Source organism: Narcine bancroftii, chromosome 1, assembly GCF_036971445.1.
Source record: "Narcine bancroftii isolate sNarBan1 chromosome 1, sNarBan1.hap1, whole genome shotgun sequence".
Classification (NCBI taxonomy): domain Eukaryota; kingdom Metazoa; phylum Chordata; class Chondrichthyes; order Torpediniformes; family Narcinidae; genus Narcine; species Narcine bancroftii.
Window position 1 is genome coordinate 362,681,937 of NC_091469.1, and position 17,191 is coordinate 362,699,127.

Consider the following 17,191-nt stretch of genomic DNA (forward strand, 5'->3'; position numbering starts at 1 on the left):
GTTGGTGCAACTAAATACAAAACCCACAGTGGAAGAACTGAGGAAAGCAATCGAGAAAGTGGGAAAGTGCAAGAAGATTCCATACCCCTAGAAGTCATTAAGCGCGGGAAGCTGGAGTTGCTGCATGAGCTTCTCTGTCTATGCTGGAGAGAGGACAAGGTACCTCAGGATTTGTGCGATGCCAAGATCATTATTCTGTACAAAAACAAGGGTGATCATAGTGACTGCAACAACTACCACGGCATCTCATTGTTAAGCACTGTGGGAAAGGACTTTGCCCTAGTGATCTTAACCCAACTGCAAACCCTCGCTGATCACATGTACCCCGAATCTCAAGGGTTGGCTGGGTGAATAGAGAGGGAAGAGGGGGAGGATTGCTGGAAGGGGGAAGGGAAGGGGGGTGGGAGAGCAGGTCATTAGAAAGCAGAATGTTGATGATAATGCTAATGCCATCTGGCTGGAGAGTGCCAAATTGAAAATCTGGAGTTGTTCCTCCAATTTATGGGTGGTCATGGGGGGATAGTCAGGAGTTGTGCTCACTTTCACCAAAATGTTCTCCCACCGAGAGGTCTGCAACCTGACCAGGTTCATTACCCAGTACTAGATGTGATATGGCTTCTCCTCTAGTCAATCTCCACATACCATGTTAGGAATCCTTCTTGGACACACCTGACAAATTCTTCCCCATCTGTACCCCTTTAAGTAAGGAGGTGCTGGTCAATATTTGGGTAGTTGAATTCTCCGACGACAACAATCCTGTTAATTCTGCAGCTTACTGAAATCTGCCTACTTATCTGCTCCTCAGTGCCCTGAAGGCTATTTGAGGGGCTATAGACTACTCCCAGGGCTGTGATCACTCCCTTCTTGTTCCTGACTTCATCCACACCACCAACCCCCCCTCCCCCACAATGTCCTCCCTTTCTGCAGCTATGATAATCATGAGCTCCTGGCATGGAAGGTGAAATGCTGCCATTTCAAACTAAAAGGTAGGCAAACCAGTGTATCCAGAAAGTAATAGTGATGAATTGTAAAATATTGCCTACTGTTTTTATACTTCATTTGGGTATTTAACTCTTTACATGTAGATGCTGGAATTTTAATTTGAAAGAATGGAATTATTTTAAATTATTGACTTAAAACTCATGATTATTTTGTACTTGCTGTTGCTCTGTTAAAGAACACTCTACCTTCTGTTAAAGTGTACTTCACATTGCAATTTCTCATCTTATCTGATGCATTTTCATGTTTTATGACAAAAATTTAAATATAAATATGACAATGTATTTAATTTCATGTTTTAATCTTTCTATTTCTATCAAATAGAATACTGAATCGACATAGCATTCTTTCAGTAAAGCCTTAAGGTGTAAGTGTCTATCAAAACTGAATCAATTAGTAATAATTATGGTCCTCAATCAATGTTTAGTCAGAAGTCCCATCCATTTTTTTACTCTAACCTTGTCTCGGTCAATTAATGATGGTAGTTACAAATGATGGATCGCTACTGGTGATCAAACATTAAAACAGTTTTATTATAAAGAAAAACTACCTAACACTTAATTTACATTGTCTGTAACCATTCAGCCATTAAGATGGAGGAACATCTAACATTAAAATTAATGAAAGCACAGAGACTGATGATAATTGCCAATATTCTTTGGTAGCATTTAACTGTTAAGTTTCCAGCTTCAAACAGATGTACAACCAACTAGAGAAATATTAAAGTGAATCATAAAACTTTTACTGTTTTTGGAGGCTCAGCCTTCATATCTGCAGATAACTCTGGATCAGAATTTGAAAGGCCCAGCCTAATTTGTGGCCATTTTATGACACACCTGTGAGAATTAGAAAGGCAGTAAGCTGAAACAGTTAGGGGTTTTTGACTTCTAACATGCTAGTGTTGGATGAAATTATTACGCCCAAATTACATTAATCCAAAATACAGTGTGTCCAAGAATTAAACTAATGGAAAGGAAAATCTGATACATTCTATAAAGGGTGTGTGACTTTACAAGTTACTGTCTAGGCACAGAAAGTTAAGTTTTGTTAAGCACTGCCATAAATAATCAAAAGTTTCTCAGTCGAACATAGAACATTATAGCACAGTCCGGGCCCTTCAGCCCATGATGTTGTGCTGACCTAGGTCAACCACAGTCATACAGTAAAATCTACAGCATCTGGCACCTACGGGGATTGTGGATGCCCAATATGCAAATTTACCGGTTGACTGAGACACAATCTTACAATGCCTATTACACCTGCATTGAGAATAAAATGTTTAAAAGACAAAAAAAGTGCAAAATGTCAAGTAATTTGAAAAAAAATCAGAATTGTAATCCTTACATATGTAAATTTTACTTCAATCAGGTCATTCCTGTATCATAAAAATTTTAATTTAAATTCAAGACCTGCCCGCTGGAACTTTAACAGCATTGCACTACCTTTTAAATATGCCTCCATCTCAATTAAACCCCTCCCACAAGTTTACAGATAACATTGAACAAATATACTTATACTTAAGAATATCCTAATAAAGAAGACAATGTCTTACTAACCAGGGATAGGGAGACACTTTGCCCCAGCAGTGAACGGCATCGATCGGCTCTTCATCCTGGGTAGCACCATTTTATTCAAACAAACTTTATTGAAATTTTATTCAAACAGCTGATGTGGGCAGAGCACGACCGGGGTGCTCTGCTGCCTGAATATTTGCTCCCATCTTCACCACAGATTTGTATGTTACCTGCACTTTTCCAATTTAATTTTTAAATTTATTTTAATATTTATTCATTCATTTATTTCCTCAATTTTACTTTGCCAGTTGGTTGCTTGAATTCAGATACCGGGAATTTTACTGAACCACATTTATCTTGTTTCCCCATTTACTGCACTTAAAATTTTTCCAAGCTGCTTCACCTAGATAGGTATTTTAATAAAGATGCTATGGATGACACATTCAGGAAACATATGAAGTAAATGAATGAATCAGGCCATTTGTCCACTACAGTCTATTTAGCCATTCGATTAGGTCATGGCTGATCTTTTATACCAGCTCCACTTTCCCTATATCTTTTGATTCCCAAGAATGTAAATTATTTATTCATGAGATGATTGAGGTATTTTGTATAGTTCCTTATTTTTATGTATTGACTGAAGCAACAGACTTCGATATTACCATTTATTTTTCAGATTTGTTCAACATTCTATCAAAGCATCTAAGTAGTTGAAACAAGTACCCCAAGAGCTTTGAAACATTAAGCAATAGTTAATTTCTTACCCACATATAGTTGGCTGTAGAGTTCTAGCCGAGTGTGACCCTGGGTTGGAGCTTTCCTGAAGTCTCTGCGGAGTAGATCTACCTGAAGGCTTGCTTCTTTTACATTGCGCTCAGCAATCACTCGATGCCACTGGTCATCATTCAATGGATTCAGCGATCTCACTCGAAGTTCCACTGGGCCATTCCCCACGTCAAATGAAAATGCCACATCAGTTGGTGCTGAAAATAAAATTATAACTTTTTTTTAGTTTATATCTCATATTAAAAAGGTGAGAGTGAGGAGTGGGGAGGATAAAATGTAAGCATGATTGAGAAGGATTGACACCCAAGAAGTTGCTAAAAGCCTGAAATGGCTAGTTACGTAAACAGTCACTGCAGAGTAACATGTTCAAAGAACTTGTATGACAAAATCTGGAGTACACAGGTTCTGATTGCAGTTGGGGGAATTAGAGAGTTGGTGACAGAGAGATGGTGAGAGAGAGGGGTAGTTAGAGAAAGGGAGAGGTGATGAGAGAGAGAGAGAGAGAGAGAGAGAGAGAGAGAGAGAGAGAGTGTGTGTGTGTGTGTGTGTGTGTGTGTGTCTGTGTGTGTGTGTTTGTGTGTGTGTGTCTGTGTGTGTGAGAGAGAGAGAGAGAGAGGGGGAGAGAGAGATCATTTTCATACTCGAAATGGGGATAATGCCAGTAGAATCCACTGTTTGCCCATAAAGAGACACCGCTAGTTCAGCACCCATACCAAGAGAAAGAAAAACAAAAGAGAGTTCCTTCACACACCAAGTGCCGGTGGATCTTGCCACCTCCTCCGACGTCACTGTCTCCTTGTGCTCCTGTAACCTCCTTAGCCACATGGGCCTCTCAGTTGTTCCTTCAGTGAATTTTGCCTCCAGGTCACCTTCCTCAACGCCTGGTTCTGAGTTCCTGATTCGATTAGGATATTGGCTTTTCTGGAGCCCTGCTCACAGTTGACACCCTCATAAAACCCAGTCTCATTACCTGATTACCACGAGCCAGTCACCAGTAGACTGCATGCAGCCTGGTGCAAGGCCTTTGGCCACTGAGCCCTGTGCAGCTCTTCTATCCTGTAGGGCCTTCTCCCTGGCTTCTCCTTCTCAGTTGTGGGTGCGTTCTCTGGCCCTGGGCATTCACTTAATTACTTTGATCACTTTCAGCAGTTGAACGATCTTAAAATCTTGCTGTGTTCTTAAAAATAATGCATGTTCAAAAATCAAAATGCCGTGATTTTTTTTGGTCAGGCTGAGCAGGTCATAAATAAAAATCCTTTCTCAAAGAATTTCTAAAAATTATATTGAGAAAAATCTCAGTAATTTCAGTATCTTGTCACAAGCACACAGGAAGATGATGAAGATGTCTGAGGGACTCTAAATTTCAACTTCCCATGGGGAAAGTGATAATTACATTACCAATCATTGAAAGATGACATTCACCTCTGTGGTAATTTGCTAATTTGCCCACATGTCAAATCAGACAAAAAATGGACAGATTTGCTCATCTGATGATACACCTTCTGTCTTATAATTCTGAAACATATTCAAATGCATCTCCCTGAAATTTGAGTCATGCCGAACCACCAGAATTTGTTCTATGATGCAACTAATTTGTTCACCCTGTATTTTGGTTAACATGATGTTATCACTTGAAATCTTCCAGATTCATTATTTTCTTATAACAACAAACATCAGCAATGATTTGCATTGATATTCACATAAATGTTATCAGTTAATAAATACTTCGCCCGGTGTGTTCAAACTACCTAATCATTCAAGGGTTTGTTCAGACCAACACAAGAGGATCAAACCACAATTTATAAATTTTACACACAATATAACAAACTGCCGAACATAACATTTCAATTAGTGCTGTCTCTTTCTGCTCTGGGGCAAGGAGATGCACTGTCCTTTTGGTTTCTACATCAAAATGAGTGTGGCCTAATTAGTGGGGGGGAGGGGTGGGGGGGTGGTGGCTGTCGGGGGGTGGGTGGGTGGGTGGAAGATTCTGGAATTACTTTGCTGTGGGAAAAAAAAACATGTGAACATTTTGCATAGGAAAATGCAATCTTGTTTTACAGGATAGAATGAAGAGGATTGGTAAGGCAACATTGTGCATTAAAATACTTTGGATTCTCAGTTGAATGCTGGCTCATTTCATAGTTATGATTTATTTAATCGCATTCTTTAAAAATAACAATTTACCAAGTGCATTCGAGAAGTTTCCTCCCTCCGCCACCCCCCCCCCCCATCATAAAAACATAGGCTCACTGAAGCTGGCCTACCGTTCATAAAGATCATGGCAAGTCTGGCAGAGGACTTAGCTCCACTTCCCAGCCTGTTCCCATAACCCTTAATAATTCTATTCTTCAAAAATCTATCTATTTATGCCTTAAATACATTCAATAATGCAACCTCTAATACTATCTTGGGCAGGGATTCCCACAGATCGTATTCTCCCAGAGAGTATTCTCCCAGAGAGTAATGTAAGAAGATTTTCCTTATCTCTGCTTTAAATCAACTCTCTTGAGTGTTGAGGCGATGACGCCTGGTTTTAGTCTCACCTACCAGTGGAAACAATCTCCTGCTTCTCCTTATTGATTACTTTTTCAATTTTATATGCCTCTAGATCAGACCTCTTCCTTCCTTCTAAATCCAATGAACATTGTCAAATAAATGAGTACTGGAATATGTTGCTCAATTATGGTTGCCTCATTACAGGAAGGATGTGGAAGCTTTGGAAAGAGTACAGAGGAAATTTACCAGGATGTTGGCTGGATTGGAGAATGTGTCTGATGAGGCAAGGTGAACACACCTGGGGCTCTTCTCTTTGGAGTAAGAAAAACAAGAGATGGCTTAACAGAGGCCTACAAGATTATGAGAGACATAGATAGAGTGGGCAGCCAGCAGCTTTTTTCCCAGGGTGACAGGAGCAAAAAACAGAGGACATCTGCTTAAGATGAAGGAAAAAAGGTTAAGGGGTGATGTCAGAGGTAAGTTTTTATAAAACAGAAAGTAGTGAATGCCTGGAATGCATTACCTGGGATGGTGGGTGGGACAATTAAAATGATTTTAATCAAGGATATGGATGCAAGGAAAATAAAGGGTTATGGGTGCAAGGTAAGGAAGGTTTGGATTGTTGAGTAGGTATACATAGGTCGGCACAATATTGTGTATCGAATGGCTTGTATTGTGCTGTTATGATCTGTAGTCCCAGGATATCATGTAATAGTTGAGTTTTGGGGACAAATTTTTCAGGTCATATTTGGGTGGGGGTCAACTTTTACACGGATTCTACTTTTGACCAAAGTACCTGGATTGTTCAAGCCATTGGGAGCTCGGATGGCCCGGACCAGGTGGTAAGTCTGCATTCAAGGCATAGGGAGATCGGATGGGCAGGTGGCTGAGGCAAATGTTCATGGTCGGGGTGTCAGGAGCTCAGATAGGTGGGTGGCCGTGGCAAGGGTTTGTGGTTGGGGCATTGGGAGCTCTGATGGGTGGGTGGCCGTGGTGAGGATCTGCAGTTGGGGTGTTGAGACATTGGATGGGCGGATGGTTGGAGCCAGAAATAGATGGTGGGGGGGGGGGGTCAACTTTTACAAGGGATATATGGAAAACATGTGATTTTTGGTCCAAAAAAGGGGGGTGGGTCAGCTTTTACATGCAATTGACAATTACAAGAGTATATACGGTACTCAATCTCTCCTCATAAGGCAACCCCTTCACGTCCTGGCCGCTTCTCTATGCTTTCACCTCAACCTATGACCACATTTGACTGGTATCTCTTTTGGCCCCTTCACACCCAAACTGACCTAAATCTCAGTTATATCCCAAACCCAGAATGGCAGAGGCAACCATGCAAGTTGGTCACAACAAGACTAACCGTAGGACAGCCCTTGGAGACTCATTGTTTGATTTTTAGCTTTTCTGTTCCCATGAAATGATGACACAATCCAGAGACTACAGACTTTTGGACAATTTATTGGACTTCGATTGTTTGCCTGTTAATGCAGTTATATAAGATTCCAAATAATTTTTTTAAAGGACAGCTTAAATATCATCCAAATAAATATCTTCTGGAGGATAGAGAAACACAAAAGCTGCAGATGCTGGAATCTTAGGCAAACAAAGAATTGGTGGAGGAACTCCACTTCTAATTTTAGATAACCCCACCCCCATAGAGTTTTATTGTTTCCATCTCTTCTTTACCCACTCCTGTACTTACTTTTTTGTTGCTGCTTGTTTCTTCTATGACCTGTCTCTCCTTCTCTCACACCTTCTGTCCCATACCCTTTCATCTCTGGATCACTCTCCCAGGTTCTTTCCCTCTTTATATGCATAGCATCATACCCTTCCCTTTAGCCTCAATGGGTCGAGACCCGAAATCTAAATCAACAGACAATGAACAGCCAAGCAGGACAAATGGACTGTGTCATTGCATACAAATGGAACAAATATTCCTTTCAACCTGGATATCGGGGCAAAGATCAATTTGATCTGTGAGCATGACATCATGGCAATGAAGATAAAGCCAAACATCCATGCAAATCCTGTACAACTTAAAGCTTACAATGGACAGAGCATCAACACAAAAGGTACATGTAAACTCAAGCTGAAAGTTAAAGATAAAGAGCACCACTTCCAGTTTACAGTAGTCCCAGATGGACATGGCTCACTTCTTGTTGACAAAGCATTTGAGAACATAGGCCTAATCAAGAGTGTATACAAAATTAACAGTGCCAATGCATGGAGCAGCGAAGAGGAAATACTGGATCAATTTCCAGACATTTTCAAGGGATTTGGCATTCTACCATTCACCTATAAGATGCAGTTAAAGGAGGACGCATGGCCAATAGTACATGACCCAAGATGGCGCCACTAAAAGAGAAGTTCAAGCAGGATGTTGACCAAATGTCTGCAGTAGGGGTCATAAAGAAAGTTGGGGTGTCTTGGCTAAACTTATACCTCTCACTTTGTTTGTTTTAGATTGGACACTGTTTGAGTTACCAAAAGAAAATAGACACACACACACCGAGAGCAGTTCAGTTTATACAAGTCTTTATTACTAAATCTAAAGCTGAATTCACACTACAATATGCAAGCCCTTCCCAATTATACTTATCAACGCCTGGACTGGTCCCAACTGCCGAAGCGAGGCAATGACTGCACACTTGTAGTAGGTTGTCGGGGCGCCGGTAGCAGCTTCTCTACCTCCCTCGACCGGGACATTAACTGGACTCTTGAAGTTCTTCTTCTTGCTGAGAGATGTTGCCACCTCTTGGAGAGTCTCAAACTTCAGCAGTAGGACCATGGATTATATTACCTAAAAGTTGTTTACTTCAGATCTTATCTCTTTGAATAAATGATTTAATTATCTTCAAGGTCTCCTGACAGTATGCGACCAACAAAAGACAAATGCATCTCTGGGCCTCATGGTGGGGGTGTAATGTCTACTGATTCATATGCATCCCTGGGCCCCATGGTGGAATTTAGATTATGTCTTCTGATGCAACTGCATCCCTTCTTGTATCAGCTGGTCTAAATCCTCCATTACAGGGGGAACCAACAGAATGGGAGAATTCAATGGTGTGTCAAAAAAAGAATGGTGACCAACACGTGTGCATGGAACTAAAAGATTTGAATGCCAATATAAGGAGGGAATATTATCAGATTCCAACCAGGGATGAAATGACAAATGAGGTGGCCAGTGCAAATTTTTTCACTAAATTGGATACATCCCAGGGCTTCTGGCAAATAAAACTGCATGATGATACGACAAAATACTGGACATTTCATACTGTTTGGGCGATACTCCTGTCTGAGGATGCCTTTTGGGATTTCCTCTGCTACAAGTCCAGAGGACCACAAAACTCAAAAGCAATAGATATTCACCAAGATAAATGGCTACTTAAACAAAAGCTGCTTTTAATTATCTTTAAACATGAAAACAGAATCACAATTTAACTTATCTCTATTCATTTACTTAACCTAATTTAACCCCCTTCTAATTATAAGCATCTATGTAATGTGTGTGTAAATTCAGTAAAGTTCTTTGGTTCACAGTCCATTCTCACTTCTCATTCCTCCAAGTTCACTGGTTGCAGGCAATTCTTATACTGTGCACAGAATTTAACATTTATAAAGTTCACCAGGCTTTAGTGCTTGAAAGGTAAATGGTTACAGCTCAGTAAAGTTCTTGTTGCTTTTCAGGGAGAGATATGTGTTGTTCCAGGACATCCACCACTGACATACTTCCATCAGCTACTTGAGTGTCTTGCTGATGAAACTTGCTCCATCAGGGTTCTCCAGATGATAACCACTTTCTTTCAGGTCACCGCAGAGTTCCATTTTGTTTCCTTTATTCCAAGTGAAACATTAGACAGCCAGTCCTCTCCTCTTGCATGAACCACAAAGGCTTTGACCAGACCATCTTCCAAAATGGGGCATGCTACGAGCTTGCAAGCTTATCTTGTTCCAGTCCCAGCTACTTCTGCTGGCTGTAACACTGTACAAGTGATCTCTGTGTCTCTCCCTCTCTCTTTCTCTCTGAGAGAAAAACCTGTTTGACTCTCTCTGCTTGAAAAACCACTTGACCCTCTTACAACAGCAAGCACTCTTCCAGACAGCAGCGGCTCCGACATGCTCTTTCATCCATTGCCTTTTGTAAACAACAATCCATTAGTGAAGTATCTCGAGCACTCTTCAAAGCTCTTGCAGAATGTCTGAGGCCCCGATAAGTCTAGCATGGGACAGAGCTCCAGTATTTGAAATAAGATCTGTTTTAAAGTGTTTGTGTGTGACCTACTCTAACAAACCTTTCCCAATTTATCTCCCAAAAACATATCTATATACTCTCTCACACCTCAGCTCCAGAAGATTTCCACAGGACAATGGACACATCATAGAAGGCATAAATGGGGTACACGTGTTCGAGGATGACATGATCCTGTGGGGATCCACACAGGAGTAACACAATGAGAGGCTCATCAAAGTGCTACAAGACATCCAAATGTATGGAACTTACCTTTCTAGGAGATAAACTGTCAGAGGCAGGTGTAGAGCCAGACAGGAGGAAGTTGAAAGCAATTTTAGAGATGCCCAGACCCACTGACAAAAAAGTCATATTGAGAGTGCTGGAAATTATCAATTTCATTGGTAAATTCATACCAAACCTGTCTTCCAAAACAATGTTGTTAAAGGACAAATGTGAATTCAAGGGGACAGACAACCACAAGGAAGAATAAGGGTGACTGAAGACCATTCTAAGTACAGAATCAGTGCTTTTGACATTCTTTAATGCATCCAAAAAGACAAAAATATCCACGAATGTTTCAAAACACGGAATAGGTGCTGTACTACTTCAGACTATGGGAAATGATGGGGGCCAGTAGCATACAAATCAAGGACGATGAGAACATCTGAATGTAGAGATCCACTGATGAAGAAAGACTGTCCAGGTCTGGTATATGGACTTGAGAAATTCCACAGGTATGTGTATGGTCTACCAACATCATGGCAGAGACATATCACAAACCATTAATAGCAATAATCAAGAAAAATCTCAGTGAAATGTCACCAAGAATCGTGTACACACCATGGAAACTTAAGGCACTTTCAGGTGGCCAATATACCTCGATGTAAAGCTGCATATTCTACCCATATGCGGCTGTCGGGAGACCACCTGAAAGTGGAGAACCCGGGTAGGAGGAGCACTTATCTAACCCTCCTCCTGTAGGTATAATCTCTGGCTCTGAGAATCCACCATTGCACCCAAAAGCAGCAGTGGGACTACAGCCACAGTCCACAGGAGCTATGTTCGCTCGGATGCGGCTCTTCAGCTGGCACGTTCAGGAGACAGAAAGGCGTCTTCTCCGCAGCCACCTGAACGTCCCAGCTGCACTCCCCCAGCCACATCTGCCGGCACATTATGTGCGTCCGAGCATCTGAAAGCGGCTTTATTGTGTTAGCTGATGCATTATCCAGGGCAACGATGCAGAATGAAACAGACAATGAGAGTTCCACAGAGACAGATGTGAATCTCCATGTGAATCTGATCACTACATCTCTTTCCATATCTAACATGAACTCCAAGCTGACAGTAGCTGAAACACAAAAGGACACAGTTCTACAGAAAGTTATTAGGAATCTGAATGAAGAATGGCCTAGAGGTGAATATCAGCCACACAACAACATCAGAACTGAGCTGAGTGTTGTCAAAGGGCTTCTACAAAAGGAAGGCTAGAAATGCTGTTTATTGGCCAAGGATAAATGCTGATGTTGGCAGGATGGTTTCAAACTATGAGACCTGATAATAACAGAAATGTGGCAGAAAGTTGTTTGATTAAACATCTTAAGGAAAGGGAATGTATTGATAGAGTGCTACCATCTGGAGGAGTTTGAGATGGAGTGTGTAGCATCTTGGGAATGATGTTGCATCTTGGGAATGCTGTTGCATCTTGGATAGATTCAAGATGGAAGTCTCCATACGAGGTCTGGCATGTGCATGTTCAGTCCTTAGTGCTGTTTGCTTAGTTATTAAATCTAGTTGTTTACAAACGAACCCGTCTTTTTATTGTAATAAAAGAAACATCACAATAGCAACTGTGATATTTCTTTTATTGTAATGAAGAAACTTGGGTTCTTTTAAAACAACTAAACTTTATGAGCAAAATAACTCACTCAGGACTGCATTGAGGCATCATCTTGAATCTACCCAAGCTGCAACAAACTAGGTCCAACTCCCTCTAGTGATCAGGAGGATCACTATAATTACATCCCCTTTCCTTGAGATGTTTAATCTAACAACATGATGCACTAATACAATATTCATTTAAATTAAAGTCAACACCAAGGTAAACACAAACAACAGCAGGATAAACATTTTAAGCATACAGTTCCTTTTCTTTTAGAGATTGAGTCTGTCAGGTGCTTTGATAATGCGTACGGATCTTCTTTCTTTTTAAAATATTTTTTTATTAATTTGAAAGAGAAATATTACGTGTATATATTGTTCATATATAAATTATTTATATAGCTGCTATATAATGCAATACAGAATATGAATCCTATATAAATTATATACTGTCTTATATAATTCTTTAAAAAGTGAAATATCCTAAGGAAAATTTCACCACATAATCTAATATTGAGATATACATTGTGATTATCTAAATAGACCAATCTCATCTAGTTGTCGAAAAAAATAAGAACAAAAAAAAAAAAACATATTAATCTAATCCCTCCACTAAATGCGGTCATGAGGAAATAAAATGTAAAGAATCAAGTATCAACTCTTAGACATCGGATAGAAAACTTCAAGATCACCCCTGCCTAAGTAATCAAATTATGATAATAGTCCATTAATGGGCCCCATTCAACCTTGATTTCTTTAACATTATATTTAATTTTCTCCAAAACTCAAGCAAGACACAACATCCTGTAATATTGCATATGAATTGGTGCTATGCTGTCTTTCCATCAAAATTGTTCATCTGTCCAGCAATGAAGTAAAAGCTAGTATTCTTTTTTGATTTGAATTCAAGGAAATCCACTCTTCTAGAGAATAACACAGGTGCTTGTGTGGGTTCTGATGATCCACTACTGTCTAGCACTGGTGGTATGTCCTCTGTTGCTGTGCAGGCTGGATCTTCTGCATTTGTCTGTTCCCTGCAGAGTCTCTTGTGTGTTCAGCAGGCTCTTTCGATTTCTTCTCAGTTTCTGACCATCCTCTGTTCTGATGGATCTTGGATTTACTTCCTACAGAACAGTGGCCTTTTAGTTCCAACTGTTAGAATCTCTGAGACCCACTGTGTCATGTTGTACCAGTGGCCCTAAGCTTCTTGCTGACATGTCATAGTTTGCTTTTTATCTCCATTGCAGATGCTTTCCTTTCCACTCGACATCTTCGATATCCCTGTTCTTGTTTGGGTCTGCAGAATGGAGAAATATGGTGCATAGTCTCTGTCCCATCAGAAACTCAATGGGTGACATGCCATGTTCAAGTGGCAAAGCTCTGTAAATTAATAGAGCTAGATACAGATTGGAGCTACTGTCTAATGCTTTCTTGAGCAACTGTTTAACTATGTGAACTCTTTTCCCTACTTTACCATTTGACTGTGGATGCAGAGGACTTGAAGTCACATGTAATTCTTTCCATCCAGGTGGAACAAATCAGTCCCAACTTTCTGCCATGTTTCTGCTGGTACATCAATTATTATCATGGGTTCCTTTGAGTGATATTTCAAGCAGGTCTCACAGCTTGAAACCATCCTGTCAATGTCAGCACTTATCCCTGGCCAAAAAAAAAACCAGCAGTTCTGGCCTCCTCTTGCATTGTTGAATTCTTTTTAAAACAACTAGATTTATTAACTAAGCAAACAGCACTAAGGACAGAACATACACATGGCAGAACTCATGTGGAGGCATCCATCTTGAATCTACCCAAGATGTAACATTCCCCAGATGTTACACATTCCATCTCCAACTCCTCCTGGTGGTAACACTCTATCACTATAGTTATCCTTGCTACTGATCCATGGAGGTAAACAAGACAATCTGCAGATACTAGAGTTTGATACAGAACACAAAAATGCACAAAAAAATCAGCAGGTCATGCAGCATCCACAGAAAGCAGTCTCCAGCTGAGTAGCATCAATATTGACTTCTCCAATTCTCCCTCAACCGGTCTCTCTCTTTCCCTGATCAACCACAATACTGCAGCATGCACTAAGTTACCACAATGTGGCAAGACCAAAATATAAATGGAGAGATAAACATTGATATTTGCAGTTGGTGCATGAAAAACCGACATTTCAATAATGTAAAAAATGTCTAGGGTGACAAAAAGATCTCTATTTGAGAGCACTGTATTGTTGGAAGATGTGCACTTGTGATACGAAGTAAATTCTTGAAATGCCTGAGTATTCAAAATAAGGTCAGTGAACTTGTGGCATAAATCCGTACAAAGGGGTATGATTTAGTGGCCATTACAGAAATGTGGTTGTAGGGTTGAGAGGAATGACAATTAAATATCCAAGGATATCAGGTATTAAGGAAGGACAGTAAAGAAGGTAAAGGTGGTGAGGTAGCAATCTTAGTTAAAGATGAGATCAACCATCCCTGCATATAGTCTGTGTGTAAGGAGTTTGCTCATTCTCATCGTGTCTGCGTGGATATTCCCCGAGGCCTCAAAACGTACTAGGGATGTAGATAAATTGAGTATAAATTGGGTGGCATGGACCCATGGACCAAAATGGCCTGTTACCAAGCTGTACATCTAATCTCTACCCAAATGGATTCAACAATTTGCTCCTTAGATCTTACACCCCCCTGTTCACTCAAAGGAACCCATGATAATAATTGATGTACCAGCAGAAATATGGCAGAAATAAAGGAAGGCATCAAACTAAAAGCTCATGCGTAAAAAGTGGCCAAGAGCAGTGGGAAAGTAGAAGGTGGGGAAAACTTAAAAAATAATAAAGAACCACAAAGTGAGCAATAAGGAGAGGGAAGGTAGACTAGGAGAAAATATTAGCATAAAATATAAAAATGGACAGTAATAGTTTTTATAATTATATTAAGTGAAAAAGGGTGGCTAATTTGAAAGTTGGTTCCTTGGAAGATGAAAAGAGGGAATTGATATAGGGAAATTGTGGTGAATGTCTGCCAAGCTGCCTGTCTCCCCTCTGGCGTGCCTTGCTGTACTAACATTGGCTGTGCATTATCTCTACTGTGCACCTATTGTCTTTCATTATTGTACCATGAGTTTCTGCTAATAAAAGCCATGATTATTGTTTGACCACATCGTCTTTGTCTACTTCATCAACCGGCACTTCAGAAATGAAGAAATGGCTGAGTCTTCAAGGTGAAAGACACAATGAACATGCCAAAGACAGATGTTATGGATGACTAACACCAAAGAGGTGTGATAGTGTCAGAAAATGTGAAGGTCCAAAAATATGTAGATAAGCACCCTGGTCCTGATGGAATGCATCTCATGGAACTGAAAGAAATGACAGAAATTATAGTCGAGGCTTTCTGGTGATAATTTACCAAATTTCTCTGGACTCTGGGTAGGTCCCAGTGGATTGGAAGTCAGAGAATGTCATACCACTATTAGCAGAAATGGATGCAGCCGTCAAGCCAGAGCGGCTGATAATCGACCAGTCTGCCCCAAGGGCCAGAGAAAGTTTCAACCACTGGATTGCTTGTTTCGATTACTACATGGCTCGAAACAACATGGTCAATGAGGCGATACAGTGGGGCCACCTGAACTCTCTGCTGGGTGAGGTCACTTTCGCTGTAACGCATGGAGCTGCCACTCTGGCTCTAGCCCGGGAACGTCTGACTGCTTACTATGAAGTGCCACTGAATGTGGTGCTTGCTCGACGCCAGTTGCTGACTAGATTCCAGAAACCCGGGGAAAGTGATGCTGCCTATGCACTGGCTCTCAACTCACTGGCAAATTAATGTGATGTCAGGGCAGTCAATGTGCAACAACACCGCCATGCTTTGAAGCTAGATGCTTTAGTCAACGGGATTGACTCCAGTTACATCTGACAGAGGCTGCTGGAGACGGAGCCCTTAACCTACGACCGGGCAGTCACTCTAGCCAAAACACTGAGAAGTGCCATGTGGTCCAGTGAAATGCTAGAAACTGAAAAAGAAATATCCAGGAGTGCTGGAACCCCGAAGGAAAGAAAAAGGCGAACTCCTGAAAAATGCTACTTCTGTGATAAGAGCTGGCACCCCAGACAGAAGTGCCCGGCTCGATTTGCTACCTGCAGGTATTGTGGGAAACTCAGCCACTTTGCTAAAGCATGTAAGGCGAAAAGTACTCCCACTAATAATAATAAGAAGAGAAGCACCAAGAAAATGCATCCTGGAAGACATCTGTGAAAAGAGGGAACTCTTCAGATGAGCAGCCTGAATTGACTTCAAGTGATGGTGAGGTGAGATCCCCTGTGATAGCTCAATTGACTCCAAGGCCTGGGGTATGTTATGGATTGAAATGGTCGACTATGAAGGGGGAGGTGAATGGTGAGACTCTTGATTGTCTAATAGACTTGGGGAGTGCTGACAACTACATCCACAAGAGAGTTGCCAGAGCCTTAAGTTTGTAGAGATATCCAACGAACCAAAAGATATCAATGGCTTGTAGTGAACTTACAAAAACTGTACAGGACAACTGTAAAGTTACTTTAAATTTGCAGGGACATTTCCTGGCTAATGTGTGGCTCTTTATTATGCCAGAGTTCTGCGCCCCTGTGGTACAAGGGTTAGATATTCAATCTCAGATGAACAGTGTAGTGTTAAATTTCGGTGGGCCACTACCCACACTTACCATCACCCGCGCTGGTTACTGCGGTCTGTCCACATTAAAGATCAAAGCTTCCTCTCCTTTCAGTGATTTATCCCCCGAGTGTCGGCCAATTGCCACTAAGAGCCATTCTTACAGCAAAGAGGATCATGAGTTTATCAAAGCTGAGACCCAGAGATTGCTTAAAGAGGGAGTAATTGAACCCAGTAAGAGTCCGTGGCGAGCCCAGGTGGTAGTTGTCAAAAATCACACTAAGGAATGACTAGCTATCGACTACTGCCAGACAATCAACCATTACACTAATCTGGATCCCTACCCCCTGCCACGCATCAATGAAATGATTAATCGGATAGCGCAATACAAAGTGTACTCCACTATCGACCTCAAAGCAGCTTACCACCAAATCCCCATTAAAAAAAAAGGAACGACCCTATACAGCCTTTGAGACTGATGGGGGGTTATACCAGTTTAAAAGGGTACCTTTTGGAGTCTCTAATGTTGTGTCAGTGTTTCAGAGGGAAATGGATAAGATTGTTAGGACGTATGAGTTACAGGGTACTTTTCCCTATCTGGATAATGTCACTATCTGTGG

General features: G+C 41.0%; 1 protein-coding gene across 4 annotated transcripts in view; it reads right to left on the minus strand.

Moving 5' to 3' along the window:
* Positions 1 to 17,191, minus strand: part of LOC138750405 (contactin-associated protein-like 2) — a 2,015,431-nt gene that overhangs the window by 178,998 nt on the left and 1,819,242 nt on the right. For all 4 annotated transcript variants that reach the window (XR_011349326.1, XM_069912458.1, XM_069912468.1 and 1 more), the window contains exon 17: positions 3,278 to 3,496. Coding sequence is in view for 3 of the 4 variants with exons in the window: in XM_069912458.1 (XP_069768559.1) it covers positions 3,278 to 3,496 (219 nt within the window). In the remaining variant the exon portion in view is untranslated. The remainder of the gene's footprint in view (positions 1 to 3,277; positions 3,497 to 17,191) is intronic.